The 24,414-nt window shown below is 41.9% G+C and overlaps 1 protein-coding gene and 1 long non-coding RNA gene across 2 annotated transcripts in view; one reads left to right on the forward strand and one right to left on the reverse strand.

Moving 5' to 3' along the window:
* NDUFS4 (NADH:ubiquinone oxidoreductase subunit S4) overlaps positions 1-24,414 on the reverse strand; it is a 197,081-nt gene that overhangs the window by 33,601 nt on the left and 139,066 nt on the right. Inside the window, exon 3 of the mRNA XM_068249424.1 lies at positions 1,654-1,826. Coding sequence (XP_068105525.1) covers positions 1,654-1,826 — 173 coding nt within the window. The remainder of the gene's footprint in view (positions 1-1,653; positions 1,827-24,414) is intronic.
* The window catches only part of LOC137528163 (uncharacterized), a 53,946-nt gene that overhangs the window by 14,229 nt on the left and 15,303 nt on the right, over positions 1-24,414 (forward strand). The window lies entirely within an intron of this gene.

Consider the following 24,414-nt stretch of genomic DNA (forward strand, 5'->3'; position numbering starts at 1 on the left):
CCTGCCACCCCTGGACATCCTTCATTCATCTAGAATGAGGTCCAAGGCAAACAGGATCACTCAAGACCCCTCTCACCCAGGCAGTTGCTTCTTCGATCCCCTTCCATTAGGCCGCCGTTATAGGACCATTCTCACCAAAACCACCAGACATAAAAACTCCTTCTTTCCCCAAGCGGTTGTCCTACTTAATTCATGCACTCTCCCAACTGTCATCCCCTAATCACTCCATGGACCGGATTGAAGTTGAGGTTGCTATTTTGCATTACCGATCTACACTAACTGCTGTACTGTCTGTCAAAATTGCTGTTGTGTCTATGTAGCATTATCTGTGCCATGACGATGTTGTAGGCCAATTACCGTGTGTCCACAAAAAATTCCGGGTGCGGTTCCCGCCGCACTTGGCGAATAAAGGTGATTCTGATTCTGTACGAGCGATGCGCGCTTGTACCTGCTGACAGCAGTTAGAGTACAGCTTGGTGAACGGGAACATATGTGCCCAAAGCCAATTTAAGTACCTGATTAATGTGCCTGTATAGAACAGATATTATTAATTGAAAAACTGTAAAGAAACAAAAACAAAACAGAACCCTAACTTTCACTTTTGTTTTTGCCTAGAAAGCCAGGATTCAGCTTTCTAGGCAGGAAGGTGGACAAATAAAATAGTGCACTACGATATTTATATTTGTTCACTAAAAAAAATCCCTACAAATACAGTAAAACTTTGGATTGCAAGTAACTAAGTTTAAGAGCCCTTTGCAAGATAAGCAATTTTTTAAAATTATATTTTAACTTGATATACAAGCAGTGAACGTATACGCACGTCACGTTATCACAACTGAGCCAATGGGTCTTCTCCCTTTGAAGCTGTAGGATTGAATTTATTCTGTATAGAGGCTGAACAATGTCACATTTCTGTGAAAATCTTTATTTTTCTATAAATGTTGTTGGGTTGTGGAACCAATCATCTGACTTTCCATGAATCCTAATGGGGGAATTCGCTTTCACATGAGAGTGCTTTGTATTACAAGCATGCTTCCAGAACTAATTATGCTTGCAAACCAAAGTTCTACTGTATAAAGAAAAATACCATTAACCCCTTTGTCTCAAAATAAAAAAAGACCCAAAGTTAGGGAAAAACAAAAATTGTTATGTTAGGGAGCTTTTTATATATGTATGCCATGAGGGTGCATAAGTGTTATTTTTGCAAATAAAGGCTGTAATTACTGATAGGGTACAATAAAAAAATATAACTTTATTTCCTACTAAAATATTGTTGATAAACATTATACTAGGGACATAATCTAAACGTTGTAATAACTAGGACAAATGGGCAAAAACTGAGTGGGTTTTATGTAGAATCGCACATTTTACTTTAAAACTATAATGGCTGAAAACTGAGAAATAATGCAGTTTTCTTATTATTCCTGTTAAAAGGCATATAAAATAAATCTCAGCAAAAAGTACCACCCAAAGACAGCCTAATTGGCGGCAAAAAAACAATGTATAGATCATGTAGGTGTGATAAGCATTGATAAAGTTATTGGTGAATGAATGGGAGGAGCGCTGGAATGTGAAAATTGCTCTATTCCATAAGGGGTAAACCCCCTTGGTGGTGAAGTGGTTAGTGCTATAAATATTTTGTAAAATACTTACGTTGATGCCCAGCCCATTAAAGGGTTCTCCCAGCGTTCTCGGGTATCAAAATCTAGCCTCCACCTCTTTGTGTTCTGGACTCCAGACTGCATGGCATTGCGAGCTGGAACGTGGATGTGAACTTTTCTCGTTTTGATCTGCTCCTCTGGAACTCCAGTCAGTACAGTGATATCCTAATGAAATGGGGATAAAAGTTTGCCACCGATTAATACTATTTAAAAAGTACCAAAACAAAAAAAAAAATATAGATCAAACTCCTCTTCGTAATGAATATTCTAGAAGAGAAGCCCAAGCAAAACATAAAAGGGGTTTTAAGAAAACAACAAAACTGACCCACAGTATAAATATTAAGTGTTCACTAAACAAACAGACTGGAATATAGATTAAAAACATGCAGGGCTGTGGAGTCGGTACAAAAATCATCCAACTCCACAGTTTATGAAACCACGTCTCCAAGTACCCAAAAATAGCTCCAACTCCTCAGCCCTTGCAGGGCTATGGAGTGTGTACAAAAGTTATCAGAGTCCAACTTTACAGTTTATGAAACTACAGGCTCCAGGTACCCAAAAATTGCTCTGACTCCTCCAGCACAGTCCTGAAAATGTGGACATATCACAGCTCGATTGGCACATATAGCAGATTGAACAGATGGTATACTTACATTAGCAAAACACCGCAATTATTCATGTGGCAGTATGCTAGAGCACACAAGTGTATACCCAACTCCCTTGCCACCAGCGCAGGCCCCGGCCCCCGAGACGGAGGCAGCAGTGAAAGCTTGTGGTTCTCTTCTATTTAAAAGGTACCATCAATTGTAACACTACACTAAATCATTTTTACTCTGTAAATGCCAAAATCAGATAAGACAGACTTATTCTCCTAAAGGTGGCCATACACTGGTTGATTTGCCATCAGATCGACCAACAGATAGATCCCATTCTGATCGAATCTGATCAGAGAGGGATCGTATGGCTGCCTTTACTGCAAACAGATTGTGAATTGATTTTCAGCATGAAACCGATCACCATCTGTGAAGCTGCCGCTGCCCCAGTGGATACATTACATGATCTGGCCGGCTCGAGTCCCCCGGTCTCCGCTGTCTACTTCTCCGCTCTGGGCTCCAGCTTCACTATACTTCCTGTCCGACTATACTTCCTGTCTGGGGAAGTTTAAACAGTAGAGGGCGCTATACTGTTTAAACTTCCTGCCGGAACAGGAAGAAGTGAAGCCTGCCAGACTCGGAGCCCAGCGCGGAGAAGAAGCAGTGTTGACATCGGGGACTCGCGTCAGTCGTTTGCGCAACGATTTCACAGCCGATTCGATCGCAGTGATCGAATTGGCTGTATATCTGCGTGAAAATCGGTAAGTGTATGGGCCCCCATAAAGCGGAATATAACCCAGCATTTCAACTTTGCTCTAAAACATTATTTACAGCATATTATATGCAACCAGCATTTTTTTTACTAGACCAGCATTGGAAGGGTTACACACAGAGCTTTAAAGTTCCGTGAAGAGAAATGCTGCCGCAGCGGAAGTTTAGATAGATACATTTAAGGAAACACAATGTAACAAGTGTGGAATGTGACACACACTGACTGTGCAGGAGCTCCCAGACACAAAAAGAGTCAGATTCCTCACTTGTTACATTGTTTGCTTAAATGTATCTATCTAAACTTCGGCTGCGGCAGCATTTCTCTCCACGGAACTTTAAAGCTCTGTGTGTAACCCTTCCAATGCTGGTCTAGTAAAAAAAAAAATGCTGGTTGCATATAATATGCTGTAAATAATGTTTAGGCTGGTTTCACACCAGGACGTTGCGTTTTAGGGGACATTATGGTCGCATAACGTGCCCCTAACGCAGCGCCTGGTGCTCCCTGCTTTGGACGTCAGAGTGAGCCGCGTTGTGCAGCTCTCTCTGGCGTCCGTGATGCCGTGATGCGCACTCTTGGTTGCATGCGGCATCACGTGGTCCCGCCGGCCAATCGCTGCACAGAGCGGCCGCTCCAGGAAGTAAACACTGCACGTCACTGAGTGCAGTGAATATTAATTAGCCATGTGCCTGGCCGCTCTCCGCTCCTCCTCAACGTTACTGAGCATGTGCAAACAGTCTAACGCGGCTCTGCCGCTTACAAAGTACTGCATGCAGTACGTTGTCTGGTGGCGCAGCGTTACTATGTAACGCAACGTGGGCACTGCGAACAGCCCATTGATTTTTCATTGCTGTGCGGTGGGGTGCGTTACAAAATTTAAGAAAAAAATTCGCAGAGCTTATTTTCATCTCACTTTTACATTATTTGAAATTTTTAATTTATAGACATTTTATCTGTATGGTTATTTAAAGTCATAATTTTTAATGTGTTGCTGGTTGAAAAAATATCTATAAATTATAAAATTAAGTATACACACACACAAACACTGTACACACACACACTGTACACACACACACACTGTACACACACTGTACACACTGTACACACTGTACACACACACACACACACACACACAGAGTATGGACATTACACAGGAGAAACTGCAAAAGTCATAATGATTGTATAGGGAAGCTAAAAGTATGTTTGTACTTCATCAAGTCCTGAACACTTCCTCAAAAGTAAAAAAAGCAATTTTAAGTGACAGAAACCCTGGTAAAGGAGAGAGTACTAATTACAGAAAGCACATTACTTCAAAACACATTTACTGCAAAACCACCAATTCATGACTTTGAACCCATTCATGTCAGAAAGACAACAGTTTAAGAGTTAATATTAACCCCGGTGTCGTGAAGTTTCATTTTTAAAACTGACATATTTCCAGACCAATAGCTAACTTCAAAAGCAGTGTCAGAAAAAGTGAAAATAATTGACATCACTAAACACTTTGTCTAGGTTGATCTTTAATTAACTAAAAGAAAAAGTGCATTACCCAAGCCAGGTTGCTAGATTTTCCTACGGGAAACACGGATCCATGAAGAATACCTTCTACAAATGCAGAGCAAAATGACATAAGCAATATTTTCTGTTCTTATAATGCAAACAGTTCTTTGTTGAAGCAGCTTTAGAAGGTCACTGTTTCTTTTAACTTACTGAGCCAGAGTGCACCTTGCAGTGAGTGTTGCAAGAATGCATTCAAAAAGCTTCATGTGCATGCTGCGGAAAACTGCAGCATGCTGTCCAGAATTGCATGGCAGTGCAATTCAGATGGCAAGACATTGCACAAATAGTCCATCCAACTCGCCTGCGGGGAACCGATGCAGATTCAGCACTGGTAAAAAACGGGCCTTTAATCTAATCTAGTTAACTTGCAAGCTGCATGCTTGCTTCAGGTTTGTGATCCAGATTCTACTGCAGCCAAAGAGATCAGCAGACCGCTAGGCCAACTGAAATGGCTTGTAAGGAAATAAATATGGCAGCCTCCATATCCCTCTCAGTTCAGGTCCCCTTTAAAATTTCACTGCACAATTATTTCAATCCAAAGTACAGAAGTTATTAAACAAATTTGCTATTCTTTACAAATAGAATTTTCTGATGATAAAGTGAGGGCTGGGACACACTAAAATGACAAAAGGCTGTCTCAATCGCTAGCATTTCGTGTAAGCGCTTTGCAGGCCATTGCAACTGCAATTTCCGGCAATTAAAGGATACCTGAGGTGAAAATAAACTAATGAAATAAACAATTGTATCCATCTTCCTTCTCCTAAAATGACTATTTTTTAAATATTCCACAGTTTTATTATATATTTAAAATCTACTTTAAGTTTTTACTGTTTTATTGTTTTTGCTCAATGACACATTTATTTAAGCATGCCAGAGCTAAAATCTATGAACTATTGAACCTTTTTATCTCTCTCCTGCTCTCAGAAACCATTTTCTGCTAGGAAAGTGCTTTATAGTTGGAATTTCTTATCAGTGAGGGTTACACTGTAGTCTGACCCAGTCAGGAACTGCTACTTACATACCTGATGGTTAACTCTTTCAGGCAGAAAAAAAGGAACACAGCATAGTTATTTGTGTACTAGGCACTGTACATACCCATGTCTATCTCATCATGTATGTTTGCCCAGGGATGTGGAGTCGGAGTCAAAGAGTTGGAGCAAATTTAAGTACCTGGAGTTGGAGATTTCATAAACTGAGGAGTCGGGAGTCTGAGTCGGATGATTTTTGCACTAAATCCACAGCCCTGGTAAGTATTAGACTGAGGAGTCGGAGGAATTTGGGTACCTGGAGTCAGAGGTTTCATAAACTGAGGAGTTGGATGATTTTTGTACCGACTCCACAGCCCTGGATTTGCCAGCGATTTCACAGTGTTTGCGATCAACGATTCTCAATTTGACTGGTTGATTCAACTGCACAGTGCTTCAGGGTAGCCCCAGTGCTTTACAACTACATTTAAATCGCTTACATTTACAATGTATGCGTGCTTTACCCGCGCTCCTATACTTTGCATTGACGCAAATGGCTCACACAACACTGCAGGTCCAGCGATTGCGCACCCCCATCATACACTTTTATTAGCAAAGCGTTTTTAAAAGTGCCCAAGTCTCAGAACTCCAAAATGGCTAATGCATTCGAGCATCAGGCCTTATGATGTAACATCTAAGTAAAAAAAAAAAAAAAGTTGGTGGTGTCATGCAACCTGTGAGTGGTTAAAATTCACAGAATATAAAACAACCTTTAACAGATCAAAAAAAAGAAAATTGACCCAAATGAACCTCATGTAACCCCCTAAAATGGTCACCGATTAGCATGCACTTAATCCACACATCTTATGTTATAAAAGTCTGGTCTCTCATTATTATAATACAGCGCTAATAAGAGGCCAACAAATTCATTGCTCTCCAACGCATTGCAAGCACCGCTTTCTGTGGTTTCAGACCAAATATCCCAACGTCAGCCCAGGTTAGGTTTTGTTTTTCATTTTCTAAATATCAAACTTTTATGAACAAATATTTTTATTACTAAAAGCTGTAAAAGTGCCAGGCCCCCCTAAAATGCACTTAATTATAACACAACCGACTCTGTAAGAATGCGGCATCGAAAAACAGACCTCGTCCCACAGCTAATTGTATACCCAAATCATCAGAATGTTTAATATTCTAATCCAGCATTTTGCCTACAGCAATTTTTTTTTTCTGGTCTTTAACTTTAACGCAGGTAATTTGTCCAAATCATGTGTGTTCTTTAAGGGTATTTCCTATTTTCATTAAAAAATTCATGCTCAGATTTATTGGCAATACGTTGTTAATTAAGGACCCAGCAGGGCATTATAATTTCTTTTAATAGGCATGAAATCATTCATTCCAGCCAGCCATTACTGTAATCATTGTAACCTGTTTTACAATAGCTCTAGCTGATCAATCTGCGCTGGTATAAAACAAAAGACATCTGCTCCAGGTGCGCAAAGACTTTTATTCTTCCTTAGCTAAAATACCAGAAACTGATTCCGAGACCTGGAAAGCAAAGCTCGGTGTAGTCCGTATTATTTCGGCAGGCTTAATGGAAAAATAAACATTCATGAAGAAAAAAATCTCTATCACTGCAGCTCAAAACATTTTGAAAACTAGAGTGATGAAACAATATTATTCCCAACTAGTCTGCAGCCAGTTATGATTAGCATATCCCTCGTAATCAGCAGCAACACTGTACAGATTGTATGGCACAATGCAAAATTCTTATTTGAATGCTTCCAGACAGCACACTTCTGAATGAATCTCAGGTGCTCAACGACCTCATACAAAAGACATCTATATTTACAAGTATAAGAATTGTGCAGTAAAGCTAGCTAAAATTCTTGCAATGTACAATATACAGGTAGTACCTGGTTAATGAATGATATAGGGACTCTGTTGGTTCTTTCCTACCCTGAATCTGTCCAAAAGTTGAAACCCTGTGCCATTGCTGTCCCCTGTACTTCCAGTGTCTCCCATCTGTTGCTCTTCTGCTCCTCACTGTGTCACCTCTGCCCCCCTGTGCCTTAGTGTACTGCAGCAAAATGTAATTTCACCAGTTGAAAACTCAATTTTTTCTAATTAATGCTCTCAAAAACTACAAGGTCTTTAAAAAAAAATAAATTTAATTTGTTCCCACAGAATTCAATTTTAGCGTGTGATGGGCGATTGCATGACATTGCAACTAAAGGAGGGGGGGGGAAGGTTGGACGATAGGGAATTGCAGGACAGCACGGCTTTCTGGGGGGAGGAAAGGGAGGATGGGGAATTGCAAGACAGTGCAGGTTCCTGTGGGCTAGATAAGCGCGAGAATGATGTTAATCAGTGCTATTTAGAGATCCAACATACCGGATACCTTCATTTAGGGACCTCAGCCTTGGCCGACTTCCCTCTAGCATGTGTATGAGGGCCGTATTCTGACGTGTTCCAAAAAAAAGGGGGAGGGGGAGGTCTTGGGCCTGCTTCCACACAGTGGCGGCATGCATGTTGCAAGATGCGATTCTGGCCCAGCTGTTATGCTAGATAAAAGTGCCAGCCCATAGATTGAGCCAAACAATAGAGGTGCCTTTTGTTTGGCTGAATCTACTGGTTTGCACATTATTTAGCCTGAAGAAGTGAGCTTAAAGTAAACCAGAGACCATGTAATACAAAGATTTGATACTTACCCGGGGCAGAAGACCCCAACGGAGGCGACTTAGCCAGTTACTGGTGCTGATCGCGGCTGAACGGCAGACTGCGGGAGGACGGCAAGGGACTTGTACGTGCTTATGGGGCTGGAGGAAGCCCCGGGTAAGTATCGATTCTTTGTATTACGTGGACTCTGGTTTACTTTAAGTTCACTTCTTCAGGCCAAATAAAGTGGCATCCAATAAAACGCGTTGCCAGTGCATAATGAATTGTCATTTGTTATATGAAGTTTCCTCTGGACACCCAAATGGAGTTGGGTTTGTACATCTCCCCACCCTCCCCCTCCCCCCCCACCGCAACCGTCTTTGGTGAGTACAAATTCTCCTTTTCTATACAGGGAAAACTCTAAAACTGTGAATATCGTACACAAGACCAGTAGTAATTCAACTTAAAAGGTGAGACTAATATATGAAATAGTCTTATTACATGCAAAGCGAGATCTTTCAAGCCTTTATTTGTTATACTTCCCATTTCATATATTCGTTTGACCTTAAGGCTACTTACACAGTAGGACATTGCGATTGATGCAACGTTAAGGTCTCACAACGCAGCCCTAACGCAACGCATATACAGTTTCACAGTGCGACATTGAAGTCGCACGTTACACAATGTATTTACTATGTAATGAAAAAGGCGCATGTGGAACATTTTAAAAAAGGAAAAAAACATTACTAAGCATGTGCAACACAAGTAACACAGCAGATTCATTGTTAAACGCACAGCATGCAGCACTTTTTAATAATGCTAGACGTTACACACTAACGCAACGTGTGCACTGTGAATGTCGCACAGACTTTGCATTGCTGTGCGTTATTCTGCGCTAAAGTATTTCATAGCGTCCGACTTTAACGTTGCACTGTGAAAGAGCCCTTAAAACAGAATGAAACCAAGCATTTCATCTTTGCTCTAAAAAATTATTTACAGCATATTATATACTACCAGCATTCAATTAGTTAAACACAGGGCTTGAAAGTTCAGTGCAGAGAAAGCTGGACGCCTCCAAAGTGGAGATAATGTTATCTTGTGTTTACTTAATTGTATCAAGTGAGGAAAGTGACATATTCTCTGCCTGTACAGAAGCTCCTGGACACAGAGAGACACTGAAAGCATTTCTGCCTTCAATAGTTATGAATAAAATGCAAAGGCAGCTCTCCAAGCAAAAATCTGCACTTTTGAGAACTTGTAATTTCTAAATGAATAATAATACTTATGCACAAATGCAAATATGATAACCATATGGCATATAAAAAGTAAGAAAACCGGTTTTTATTAAATATTATGTAGAGGGTTTTATACCGCTTTAAGATAAATTACTGAAATAAATGGACTTCTGCACAATATTCAAATTTTTTGAGTTTCACCGGTATTTATACCAATTGGATGACACGTTGCGCTATTTGGTTGTCTCTGTGTTCTATTTTCAAGGCGTACAGCCATCCCACTCGCAACGATTTAAACTGTTTGCAGCCCCCCGTTTGCATCACGATTAATATGAAAAATTCACAAAAAACATATACTGGATAAAAAAAAAAGACTAAAAATAATGCATTCCATATTCCCTTTCAATTCGAATGTATTACCTGGAATGGTTTACATCAGCACATACTACTGAGATGCTCCAATATTAATGTGGGGCTAAAAGCGATTCCAGCGTGTACATGAAAAAAGGGATTCCACGGCCTGCTATGACCCACAGTCTCTTGCAATAACGTCTAGACTGGCGTATTCAGATGACATTTGTGCTTTTGTATGGAAAAATTGTCCACAAAACACCCCGCAGGCTGACAAAGCGAAAAAAAAAAAATGACGCTAGTTAACTAAGAACAGCTTGTTGAATAAAGTGGACAGCAATAAATTGGCGTGATTTTCAAGAACAGGTGCACCCTGGGCTAGTGAGAATGAATGCTGCAATGGTTCTGTAGCCAGCCATGTTTATAGCTGTCTAATGTGTGTCTGTGTACATTAAACTGCATAATTAAAGTCGGATACAAGAACGTTTACCGCTTGGAGAAATAAAAGACGCTTTATAGTCTATATATATATATCCCCCAGAACTGGATCAAGCTGTGGGGAGCCGCAGTGCATGCTTTCAGAAGGGGAAACAGGCACAATCCCGCCAGCTAACACAGGTGTGTCTGCGGACAATGGCAGCTCTGACACAGGGAGGTAGAGAATGGATAGAATGGAAACTATCTGCCCCTTTAAAGGTTTTATACAGGGTAAAGACTGGTGGCGTTACGAGAATAAAGGGACACATTTATGAAAGTGAAGCTGTAATGCGTTATATGGCTTTATTTTATTTACACACATTTTATTCTAGAATATCACTGTACATGTTCTCGCTCTTGTGCAGTGTTTTCCCACACATGTCCAATCCCAGCAACCATCCAGGTAACGTCACACAAGATGGTCAAGTGGTCAAGGAGTAGCAAGTAATTTCAGGCTTGTGAATTGCATCCAGCTTGAAAATGAGCCAATCAAATGGTCTGGAAGGTTTGCAAACAATGGTTTACTGGCTATTACTATAGACCAAATAAGCCCCCCTAGACAGTGCAGTTTCTAGGAGAAAAAAAAGAGTGAGAAAGGAAATGACATCAGGTTTGGCTTCAGTCAGAGGCAGTTAAAGGAATACTTATATATACACTATAGCAGCATAGTGGGTGATATAGCAGCTGGGAACGCGGAGAATCAGCCGCATTCCCAGCCTGTCGGCGGCTGTCGCCGAACCCGGAAGTAGCTGCCGGCGGGGACAGGACGATCGGAGCGGGGCTGCAAGGGCACCATACAGCTTCAGGGGGCTGAGGGATGCCCCGAGTGAGTAAATATTTTTTTTTTTTTTGCCTTAAAGAGAACCTGTACTGAGTAAAAATATTTAAAATAAACACATGAGGTAACTTCAGATGAACATTACATAGTTACCTTGCCATCAGTTCCTCTCAGAAGCTCACCATTTTCTTCTGACAATAATCCCTTCCAGTTCTGACAACATTTTGTCAGATGTGAAATATATCAGTTGCTGTCAGTAAAATATCAGTTGCTGTCAGTTATAGCTGAGAGGAAAACTGATGTACCAGGTAATGTCCATGTTTCCCTATGGCTCAAGTGAGCGATGTTACAGTTTAACTGTGTGCTGACCAGAAAGCGGTTATGGGTAATGGCCATTTTCAAAATGGAGGACAGAAAATTCCCTTGATCACAGTAAACAAACAGGACGCGGGACAGGAGAAAAACATTGAGGAGTAGACTACATGGAAGGTAAGTATGACTTGTGTATGCTTATTTTTACTTTTAATTTTCAGTTCAGGTTTTCTTTAAGTATTCCTTTAAGATGGAAAATGCCTGGAAGAGGTTTATCTTTATTATATTAAATTCACTGAAATCAAAACATGGACAGTACAATACATATGTTATTTAAGTAGAACAAGTATTTATCTACCTATATATGTGTTTTTTTTTCTTGGATAGTATGGCTGTCCCTCTTGCTTTAACAAGTTTCACAGTTTTTAAAACATTGCCATGCAAGGATACTTTGTTCATTGTAGAATAAAATGATTCAGAAGATTATGGTTTTAATTTTAGAATTATGATATATGTTACTTCTTCTTCTTCATTGAAAACTATCCTCAGTTTGTTCATGTAAACACAGGACCCCCTCCAGTGGCTGATACAGACCAGCAGTGGCCCCCTGCTGCTGCTGTCAGGCTTAAGGCCCATACACACGTCTGATTTTTCGGAACAACGGGTTGTTTGAACGTCCCGGACGGATCGCTCGAACTCAGTCTTATCACGCGAACGACAGTCTGTACACACGCCCGATTTAGCAGGCGGACGTCTGAACGACGGGACGTTCAAACGACCCGTCGTTCCGAAAAATCAGATGTGTGTATGGGCCTTTACTCACTGATGATTTACTGGCACTTCCCATGGTAATCTGCCTGCAGAAGAAAGGTTTGTAATACTGTGAAAACTTGTTTTTCAGTCTATTAGGACAATTATTGTTTCTCCGAATACTTTGCTTCAACTGATAGCTAACATAGTTCAGTGGTCAATTAGATTGTAAGCTCGCAAGGGCAGGGCTCTCTCACCCTTTTGTGTCTTAGATTTTGTTACACATTTATTCATATTAATTTTGTCACTGTAATTACCAATTCTGTATTTTGTACAAACTCTGTATCTAGTATTAAACCCGCTTACCTAGTGTGTCCCCCACTACCTTTTAGATTGTAAGCTCGCAAGGGCAGGGTCCTCCTCCTAATGTTTACTGTTTTTGTCGCAATATTTGTCTGCTGTACATTTTTTGGTTGTATCTATGTTCCTCTTGCCGTCTTATTGTGCTTTGTAAAGCGCTGTGTGTGTGTGTGTATATATATATATATATATATATATATATATATACACACATATACACACACTGTAGCCAAAACACTTATTCCACCTTTTTAACTAAAATAGAATGTTTCAGTATTTTATTGGATTGAGCATGGTCAATGGATAGGAGTAACATTTTAATACCTTTTGAAACCATTTTGTCCTTCAAAATGTATCATCATCTTGGTTTACTTTACTCTGAGTTCAGAAATTCAGGTCACGAGACAATATCGCAAACAAAGAGCATGCTCCATCCTTAGCGTGCCAGTGCAGGCAACAACATCTTTGGTGGTGGTGGGGGGGGGGGGGGGGGGGGGATACCACAGAATAATGAAAGGCACACAACATGTTGACCAATGATTTGCAGAGCTGTACAAGAGAGACATTACATTAGACAGGGGTCAATGTGCAAGTGAGGATCGGCGAGTCTATTTGTAGGGAGAGGGATCTGCCAAACTAAATTGTGGTGGTGATGTGGGGGGGCACTTATGGACATTAATGGCTGGGTGTTGACTTATTTTGATGGGACTGCAAATGTACACTGTTACACTGCCTTTTTGGCCTCAAATCCATGCACAAGTTTTGCCTACTTGTAAGGAAGCTCTATTGTACCCATTCATTCCCAGGGCATTATCTTCAGAAATGAGGTAACTGCATATAGCACGTAAGGGCAGAGCCTGTAACGTCAGCATTTCCGCTCTACCATAGGGGGTCAGCAGTGCTACGGAGGGCACACGGAGCAGGAGGAGTCTCTACCAAGAGCGGGGGTGTCAGATAGTTCAGAGAGGGCACATTATTGGAAGAGGGAGCACTCTGGGGGACAAAGTTCTGGGTAGGAATGACTCTGCATAAAAAGAAGTTGGCCAATAGGTATGCAAATTAATATAAACATTGCTAAACAGGCAATGCTAACAAAGTCTGAAAATCGCTTATATGAATATTTTATATTGAAATTTATTATTTTTTCAAGTTCCCTCTAATTATCTCACTACTGGGCAAGCCTATAGGTTTACCTTAAGTTGTGCTTATTCCTATGAAACGGCACGGAGTTCTTGAAAACCAACGGTATGCACAACTTTTTTTGGTTTGGAACAGACACAAGTGAGCTTAATCCAGCAATGACATTTCTCTGCAACTGTACAAAAAAAACATATGATAAAAGCTGGTATGAATGCCATGAATATTTGTGCTCTGAGTTGTAGCCGGGAAAGTCATCACTCCTACTGCTCCCTGGAATGGTTTGCACATCCATGTAAATTCATTTCACAGGTGGGCAACTTCTGTAGTGTTCAGGTATAGCAGAAAGTAGATGCCAAAGACAATACAAGACAGAAGTTTTGTGACTGCAGACACTTAACCTCTGGCCCATAATACGGCATAGACTAAAAAAAGCTTAATGCAAGAATCAGAGCAGCTGAATATTCCAGCTGTGCCTCCTCCAGGGAGCCTATAGGCTTTAGGTATGACATGTTTCTCAAGAACTATTAACAAGAGGCAGAGAAATGGTTTTAGTGCAAGGAGCTGAAATCCAAAGAAGCCATTCAGAAACAACTTCATCAAGCTGGATCTGTACAAGCTGGATTCTGATTTGTTGCTGTGGGTACCATACTTGCCACCTTGCATGTAACTGAATAAGCTTGGTATTATCTTGTGTTGCTTTGTGCGAGAACACTGACACATGAACACCAGTTCTGAGCGACATGAACACCAGTTCTGAGCGCCTCTATTGAAGTCTACTACTATTTTTGCAATGGTGGCGCATGCAGCTTTTTTGAAGCAATTGTGCTTATGTTCAAAGTATAGGAACACAAAATAAGGGGCCCTGTAAGTTGCAGGTTTAAAGTTTGACTGAATGTAAAAAAATAGTATTTAAAGGGAACCTAAACTGAGAGGTATATGGATTTTTCCTTTTAAACAATACCAGTTGCCTAGCAGCCATGCAGATCTCTGTCTGCAGTAGTGGCTGAATCACACACCTGAAACAATCATGCAGCTAATCCAGTCTGACCTCAGTCAGAGCACCTGATCTGCATGCTTGTTCAGGGGCTGTGGCTACAAGTGTTAGAGACACAGGATCAGCTGGAGAGTCAGGCAACTGGTATTATTTTAAAAGGAAAAATCCATATGCTTCTCAGTTTAGGTTCCCTTTAAAAGCCTTTTTCCACTTAGTGCATCATGTTGCACAAAAATGGCGCATACCATCGCAGAAGCAGTGATAGTCCTATGGGGGGTACTGTTGCAATGCCACAAGAGTAACAGTGCTTCATGTGCAGCAAACTCATAAGTGAGGCCTCCCTACTTGGTCGCACTGCAGCGATAACATGCGGTGCGACTGGTGGGTACCGTTGTGGTGCGATCATATGACAACTGCACCATAACTGTGTGTGAAAGCAGCCTAAAGGAAATCTGGGACGGGAATAAAGTTGAGATTTACATACCTGGTGCTTCCCCCTTCCTTTGACGTCTCTTGGAATCCTCCAGGTACCCTCCCGTTGTGCCGCTGTTCCCCTCTAAGATATCTCAGATGGGCCTAGTCATGGGCTACCGCGCATGCTCGGTCGAGTCCATGCGCCTCCTTGGTTGTGCTGTTGTTGGCAAATTTGTTTTGCACATGTGCAGTTACACGTCTTAATAAACTACGCATGTGCAAAATGATCCCTGAACTCCATACAGTATATGGAGACGGGCAGGGTTGAAACATTTAAGCCTTCTAGGGCCTGATTTTACCACCTGGATGCCAGAGGAGCATGGCCCATTATTCTGTTAATGGCATACTAAAACTAAACATACATACATACATACTAGACATCAAAGCTATCAGTCTTGCAAGCATCAGGCCATAGGAGGCTTAAATGTTCCTTTTGCTTGAAAATGGCTTCCTAGCAGTATCTTCAAATCTGAATCATGACTTATGCTTCATACACACTTGAGATAAAAGTCTTTGGAAAAGGCAAGATCACAGAACAATTTTACCCCATTCCATGTAGTATGAGAGCCATACCTACACAGTCTATTCTATAGAACTGCACTCCCCATCAGATAAAATCTTTGCAAGATGCTGCACACAAAGATGCCCGTACACACTCCAAAGATCATTATCTGCAAGAGATCTGTTCCTCCAAAATATCCATTCCTGCAAAATGCATTCATAGTCTATGGGATCTGCAGATCATCATACACACCTTGTTTAACAGACTTCATCTGCATATCTGGCAATCATCTGCAGATCTGAAAATCCATCCTGGTGGATCTGATCTGCAGATGATCTGCAGATGATTGTCTGTTAAACCAAGTGTGTATGAGGATCTGCAGATATCATAGACTATGAATGCATTTTGCAGGAATGGATCTTTTGCAGGAACAGATCTTTTGCAGATAATGATCTTTGGAGTGTGTGCAGGCATCTTTGTGTGCAGCATCTTGCAAAGATTTTACTTGATGTGGAGTTCAGCTCCATAGAATAGACTGTGTAGAGTATGGCTCTCATACTACATGGAAGGGGGTAAAATTGGTCTGTGATCTTGCCTTTTCCAAAGACTTTTATCTCAAGTGTGTATGAAGCATTAGAGCTGCTGCTTTGTAAAGGTGGAATACATTCCATTCTGGAAGGATTTTTTATAGACAGGAAATTGTAAATGCGAATCTGCTTCTCACTTCTGCACAGGACCTTGACTACCGTTAAGCTTAATGGCCTCAATTCACTAAGGTTAGTTGTGTAAAATAGTTTAGGTTGGTGAAATACCACATTTGTTATTTTACACTTTTCTCCCCAAATTCACAAAAATTTCCCGCATGTGGTAGAAGTTCGGTAATATACCGAAAAAAACATGCTTCAATTCAGTAAGCCCAGCTCGGTAAGTGTCACCAGCTGTGGAGCAGGTTAGGATGAAGCTATCAGTCTTCTCTTACAAGTCTGTGCATGAGCCATTCTAATTCTGTCCAGTGTATCCTCGGCATCCCTTTAGATGTGCAGCTCTGCTAACTACAGAGAGCTCTGTGTATCTGTATACAGAAATGCACATCTGAAGGGATACAGAAAAGCCTTTTTAAATGTCTCCCCTTCTTGCTGTTCTTAAGGCCGGCCCTCCAGAGTATCAGATCAAATGGGGTGAGAAGCAGGGCTGCCTGGCTCTCCCTATTGGCTGCCTGCTACATCTATCAACTTTTACCACACAGAGGTTAGGAGTTACTGGCTGGTCAGAGCTGGAGAAAAATAACTAATACTTTTACTTGATTTACTGAATGCTTTAATCTTTGTGAATTGCAATTTCTTGACATTTCTTGAGGTATTTACCGCACAAGTGGCAAGGTGATCAGTAAAATCAGCTGTTTTCTGCATTACCGAATGCGGTAATGCTTAGTGAATTGAGGCCATAGTCTGTGTATGCTGTCTACCCATTGTAAAGTTTTCCTTTGGGATCAAGTTCTATTTTAAACACTGTTACTATAAGGACTGCGGTGTATCACAGTTTCTCTCCTTTTTATTTCACTTTGGTTCTGCTTTGGGAACATTTTCATAATGGCTACATCAAGTCTCATCTGGGATGAAGTTCATTTAAACAGTTAGCAGTGAATCATCATATTTTACAGCAGCTTTACAGCAGAACCACATTATTTTATAGAGAACTATTCCCACCAGCATGTGCCCCAGTGACACTTAAAATGTAAAGACTGCACAACAATGGTACTGTGTAAAAAAACAGACCTGCTCCAAGTCCAATTCCCGCAGAAGTTAAATGACATACCAGACACGGCGCTTGAACAAAACTCCGGAATATTTCAAGTCGGCACAACAGGCCAGTAAGCACGCTTTTATAAATAGGATGCACACTTACAAGGTCATGTGCTGGAAAACTCACCAGCATACACAGAAAACGTGTGCTTGAGATTACATCGTTTCCGGATGTGGTTTAGAGACATCCCGTACCAAAACTGGAGGTGTTATCTATGAGGGCTTAAAGTATTTGTATGCACTACAGACAAGTTTATATTGAAGCTGCACAGTTTGTGTGAAAGATATGCTTTATGAAGCGCAAAAAAAAGAACAGTCCTCAGGACTTATTTTCATTGATTATTAAAGTGAACCTGATATGTAACGAGCAAATAAAACTAGACTAGGAACAGTGCCTAAGTACATGGCCGTTTAATGTTGGGAGTACACTTGTGGGTTTTCTGCACAGGAAAACTAAGAACCAATGTTGATCAATTGTCTCTTGCACACTTGAATGCGTTTCTCCATGCAGAAAAAAACCTGACATCAGTGAACCAGTTTGTTGTCTGTGAGCCTCGTTGCATTGTGGGAAATATTTTTTTTTTCCAACTGCCAAGCAAGCAATATCTCCCACTGTGCAAAGAACGCTCAGGAAATGAACATTCTGTACAGATCACCTGGCAGAACTGACGATGTCACCACCAGTGATACATTTCGGAATGTAAATCAGGGAGAGGAAAGATTTTACAATGGGCAAACACGGACTAAAAAAAAAATCTATAGTGAAAATTGTAAACAATAAGCAATTGTATTCATTATGTTATTTCCACAGCAGCTCCTCTTTAAAGGTTGAAGGGTTAAACACTTACCTGATCCGATGTCCTTGGGTCGCAGGTGATGCTCCGCCTCCCTCCAAGGCAGTGTAGTTTCCAAAGGCTGCTGAAGCGCTTTGGAAACTTACGCCTGCATTGCCGTGGTCTGTCCCCAGCTTGGTCAGCCACCAATTAGTCAGTGGCTGCTGAGCAGGCCACCAATAGCAACAATGCAAATTGGCGTGACTAGAGCTTCTGCATCAATTTTGAGGAAAAAAAAGGGTTTCTGTTGCACACAACTAAAAATAATGGGAGGGGTGGTAATATATTGTATTTGCCAATCAACTGCACTTGCCATCTTCAGCTAAAACTTCACAATCACTTTAAAAAACTTGTTTGGCAGCTACAATAGTGCTGCATGACAATGATGAAAGCCGAACTTTCTTTAGGCGTTCAGTCATAATAATGGGATTATATAAATATGTTGAAGCATAGAATACATTTCTTCCGTTCTGAGCAAGGCAGATTATTTCTGATAAGAGGTTTCCTCACGGTGAGTAGCTGTCTGATCAGACAGTATAACTACATGTTATGACTAAGGAGTTGGTCCACACACAGCTGAGATAATGAGACAAGCTTGATAAAAACTGTGGTTTTCCTTTTTATAGCATGTCAAGTAGACTGGATGCAAATATGCCACTGTGTGCCAGCAAAGAATGTCCTCAGCAGCTGCTAACTTTGCTTACTACAAGAACACAGTAACAAATAAGTGTTTTTGAGAATGGACTCTCTTAGGGTTCATTCACACTAGAAGCGCTTTTATGAGTGTTTTGCGATTGATTCGCATTTTTTAAAATCGCCCCCATTTACTTTCATTAAAATTGATTTTTCCTGCGATTTTAATGAAAGTAAATGGGCACGATTTTAAAAAGCGCTAATCAATCGCAAAACGCTCAGAAAAGCGCTTCTAGTGTGAATGGCCTTTAAGGTAGCCATACATCTGGCGATGATGGGCAGATCCGACCAAGAGACAAATCTTTCTGTGATCGAATTTGATTAGAGAGAGATCTGTCGGCTGCCCATATACCGCAGGCTGATCGATTTCTGCATGAAATCTCTTGGGAATCGTCCGAGTCCACCTCTGCCCCCCAGCGTATAAATGTGCACCCGCATGTGCATTTGTACATCACCTGTCCTGTGTCACCTGTTCCTCCATTTGCATCACACATACGTCACGTGCTATAATACGCTAATGGAGGAGCAAGATTATGAAGACAGATTGACACAGCGCAGCAAATGACATAGAGAAGGTAATGTATAAATGCACAGAGGGGAAGGGGGGTGCAGAACGCCGGGGGTTTCATCACTTGTCCCGATATTGCTCGCAGTTACCACCGCACACCCGGTCCACCATGATGGACCGACATCTTGGAGCATGTTTGATTGATACATGCAACCAATTTCGCCTAAAATTGGTTGCGTCGTCGATCAGGTATGCTCTTGGCAGCACCAATTTTCATCCGATTCGAATAGGTTGGTCGATTGGCTACCAAGTTGAGGGACGTATGGCCACCTTTAAGGTTCCCATAATCAGGTGATTTGTGGGCAGATCGACCATGAGACAGATCTCTCTCTGATAGAGTCTGATCAGATAGACCTCTATTGCCTGCCCATAAACTGCAGACCGGTTTACGATAGATTTCATAATGAAACCCATCAGGAATCACGCTAGTGATGACGCCTCCACCTGCCTGCCCGGTCCCCACGTGTTAAATGTTCACCTCGAGGCCCGTGCTCTGTAAATTCTCACCTGTCAGCTTGCCAGATTCCTGGCCTCCTCTGCTGTTGCCCCGAGTGCCCGGCCGCTAGGAAATGCTATCACGTTTCTTCCCATTTTTCACAAGTGTGTTTGGCTACTATACAAAGTATAGAGGTCAATTGCATTGAAAACGCGGCAGGGCGATGAGTGCCCTCAAGAAAAAAATTGTGGTGCAAATGGATCACAGTTTCTGTTCTGTTTAACTGAACTCTCCATTTTGGGACCCGTTAGGCGTACGTATATGTACGCCGCTGGTGACCTGGGTGCAGGGTGAGCCAAATTACGGCTCTCCATGCTGCCGCTCAAATCCCCGGCGGCATAAAATACTATTCCCTCTCCGAGTCGTTGCAACACGGTGGGAGATGTGCCACACGCCGTATAATATTACTGTTATGGGCTCGGCGCCGAAACCACCTGCTCCGCCTATTAGCGACCACAATCAGATAGCAAAACGCATTGTAGTGGAAAAGAGCCCTTACTGTGACTGAAGTCTGAGATGCCTCTTACACTCTTAGGCCTCATCCACATTAATGCAGAATGGCCGTGCGATCGGAACGCAACGCGCACTTTCGTACGCCTTCTGCGCCACTATGCTCTGCACTGCTGATCCCATTTACAACAGTGAATGAGTCAGCGCTGCGCTTTGCTGAAAATGTACGCAGCTGTGCGATTGCGCATCGCACTGCTGCGCAGCGCACATGATCTGAACTGTAGAAGTGCTGTCTTTGCACCTCTGACATTCTCACACCATACGCGAAGCCCGAAATGCACACGACAACGCGTATGACACGAACGAGGCCTTAGAAAAAGAGAATATACATGTAGTAAAAATTCTATACTTTGAAATGTCATATTCAGTTTTATGGACTGTACAGAAGCATTATGAAAAGGTGCTGCCAGCTGGACTGATATGTATCTTACCAAAGAAATCTATTGAATAGGAACCTTCATACCCGCACAATGCGTGCACTTCATGAGAATTATAACCTAAATCAGAGATTTGGACACAGGCATGCTTGGGGTAAAAAAGCAAACTCTTCCTGTCTGGGACGCTAGAAAGCTTTTGCTGTTGTTTTTATAAAAGCTCAGCTACTGCTTGACAGTAAAGTCTACTTATACTGTCACCCATATGAGTTCAAATAGAAACTACAGGTAATAGGAGACAAAGTAAATACGGGTGACTCTGCACTACGGAAGTGAAGGTATCTGCCAGTCGTCTGCCTCAATTTATCTACCAATCAAAGGCTTTGCTGCAGATCACGGAGTTGGCGAGACACTTGCAGTGAAGAGAATGGCTGTGTTGCTGTATGGTATTATGCTAAGCTTTACATTACGAATTTCTTAGTCATATTTGTACTTCTCGGACAGCACCGCTTGTTTACTTCGTTGGTCGTGCCAGGTCTAGTCCGTGTGGCTAGTACAGATTTGATGTACTCCAAAAATAGAAAAATGACCAGCACAGGCCGTTTCTTAAAAATGCAGGTATTTTATTCACCAGAACTTGTGAACAAAAATATAGCCAGCCACATCCGAAAGCCTCTTTGTCAAGTGTTTAGCTAACACTTGACAAAGAACGGTTTATCCGTTCAAAACGGCAACTGTCCGTTGTGTGTGCAGATCGGGCTGCAATGGAGGCATATCCCATGTCTTGATGATATCTTCAGCCAATTTCTGCAGCTATGAATACTACTGAGCTGTACTTGCATCCTTGAGGCTTTCGGATGTTTCTGGCTATATTTTTGTTCACATGTTCTGGTGAATAAAATACCTGCATTTTTAAGAAACGGACGGTGCTGGTCATTTTTCTATTTTTGGACCATTTCTTAGTCATTGCGTTTTATTCTGCTAACACAAAAGCAATGCAGTAGCTAACATATTGCATACATATAACACATAACTAAGATCGAGTTAAGAAAGCAGACTCGATAGGATGGTGAGACAGAACTATAGTTATGTTGACTGTCCCTCAACGAGACTCAAAATCTAACCCCTACCATAGTCATATGCCTAGCCTAGTCTAATATAGGCCAATAGGCCACTTCCACACTTGCTATGTTCAATTGTGGTGCGATTATTCTAATCCCCTTGGTTCTTTTCAATCACTCTACTGAATTGATGAACGATCATTATTTTCTGTAGGTAGTTCCATGATTAAAGGACTTCCGAGGCAAACACAACAATCTAGATTTACTAACCTGGGGCTTCTTCCAGGCCCTAGCAGCCGTTTTAGTCTCTCGCCGCAGCCCCAGTCGTCCTCGTTGTCCCGCAGGATGTCCGTAATGATCAGCTATCTGCCAGCGGGTCATCTCTTCTGCGCCTGACGAGTGCCTGCACCTTCACGTCATCTGGCGCTTATTGCGTCTGCGCAGTAGCAGTGTGCAGGCGCAGTATGTGCCAGATGACATGGACTCGAAGAGAAGCCGACCATTACGGACGGTTAGCGGGACACCGAGGAGGACCGGGGCTGCGGCGAGGGACTGAAATAGCTGGAAGTAGCCCCAGGTGAGTAAACCTAGATCGTTGTGTTCGCTTCAGAAGTCCTTTAAACTGAACAAAATGGCACCAAAATACAAGGACCAGATATTACAGTGGCAAATAAACTATTGCCAATTTTTTTCAATGCAAGAGCTTGTCTAGGCATGAATTTATTGTATAAAAACAGTATGCTGCATTGACATTGTGCCTGCCAGTGGTGACTGGATAGTGTACTGGTTAAGGGCTCTGCCTCTGACACAGGAGACCAGGGTTCAAAACTTGGCTCTTCCTGTTCTGTAAGCCAGCACCTATTCAGTGAGGAGTCCTTGGGTTATACTCCCTAACACTGATACTGGCTACTGAGCACACCTAGTAGATGCAGCTCAAGCCCTTTGAGTCCACTAGGAGAAAAAAGCAATATAAACAGGGCTGAGGAGTCGGAACAAAAATAGTTTATGAAACCTCTGACTCCAACTCTGACTCCAGGTACCCAAAATGACTTTGACTCCGACTCCTTAGTCTAATACTTACCAGGGCAGTGGATTTGGTACAAAAAAATCATCATTCTCCAACTCCTCAGTTTATGAAACTACCGTCTTTGAAGCCCTGATTTGTCTTGTCCTGAGCAAGGCATTCCCCAAGCAGAAGGTGAAACGCATTGTCTTAGTATCTTGCATTCCTTCACAATGTGCAGCAATCTTGCTTCACAGCTCTGAGATTATGTGCTTAATTACCCCAGGGACACCATCTATATAAAGCTTTTATGTTCTCTATAAAATAACTTTGTTCTAGTCCCTGGGCTCTTTTAGCTGGTTGCATCACCCGGCTAATTTTGTTAAGCACCCGGCTGTCATCGGCTCACGCCTCCTCCTGTTCCTATGCTGTAAGAAGAGTTGCACAAAGAAGCACCACCCCTGCATTCCCCCGTCACACCCAACATGGCCATTTTTTCATGCCACCCGGCTGGAAAAAATTTCTGGGGATAACACTAAAATAATATGGAAACTCCAAAAAGCATAAACCAAGTTTCCCGGACAGCCATGGAGGGGACAGAAGCTTTACAAAGTATTCCCCTCCACTGTGGTCTTCATTTATTGCATAGAATTGTTTTCCTCACATGCAGTATAAAATATACATGTCAAACTCCGCCCCACGGGCCAAATCCGTCCCTCAAAGTTATTAGATTTGGCTCTTAGGTGAATTCCCCACTTTGCATTATGTTTGGCCCTCTCTAGACCACCAGAGAAGCAATACTGGAGGGTAAGCCCTAGATCACCAGGGAAGCCATATGGGGAGGGTGACAGCACTACATACCAGGGAACTGTATAGGACAGGGAAGAGGGGCACTAGACACCAGGGGAACTGCATAAGGGAAGGAGGAGGCCACTAAAAAGCAGGAAACTGTATAGGGAAGGGGGGGGGGGGACCACTAAACATCAAGGAATTGTATAGATGAGGGAGAAAAAAAAACACTAAACGTTAGGGAACTGTATAGGGGATGATGGAAGGGGGCTATTAGACACTAGGGAACTGTATAAGGCAGGGAGGTGGCCACTAGACATCAAGGTCGGCCCGCGACTTGGTTCCCAGAGCTTAATTGTAGCCCACTTTGCATTTGAGTTCCACACCCCTGGTATAAAAGAGAACACACGAAAAAGCAAAACACACAATGTGACCAACACATAAGCTTCATTACAACAATAACATGGACTGGAGTGGAGTAATAGTATGGCAATCAGTGTACAGAATGCCAAGCACATTGAAAGAGAATTAATGATCGTATTGACACAAAAGGGTTATCACCATCAACCCACAATTCATGCCATACGGAAATAATACCATACATTACGGAGATAAGCCAATTGTTATCGCTGAGAGGGAATCCGAGAATTTACACTGCAAATTCCGTAGCTGAACTCTACAGCACCCATATCAATAGGCTTAACTG

The sequence above is a fragment of the Hyperolius riggenbachi genome, chromosome 1 (genome assembly GCF_040937935.1).
Source record: "Hyperolius riggenbachi isolate aHypRig1 chromosome 1, aHypRig1.pri, whole genome shotgun sequence".
Taxonomy (NCBI): domain Eukaryota; kingdom Metazoa; phylum Chordata; class Amphibia; order Anura; family Hyperoliidae; genus Hyperolius; species Hyperolius riggenbachi.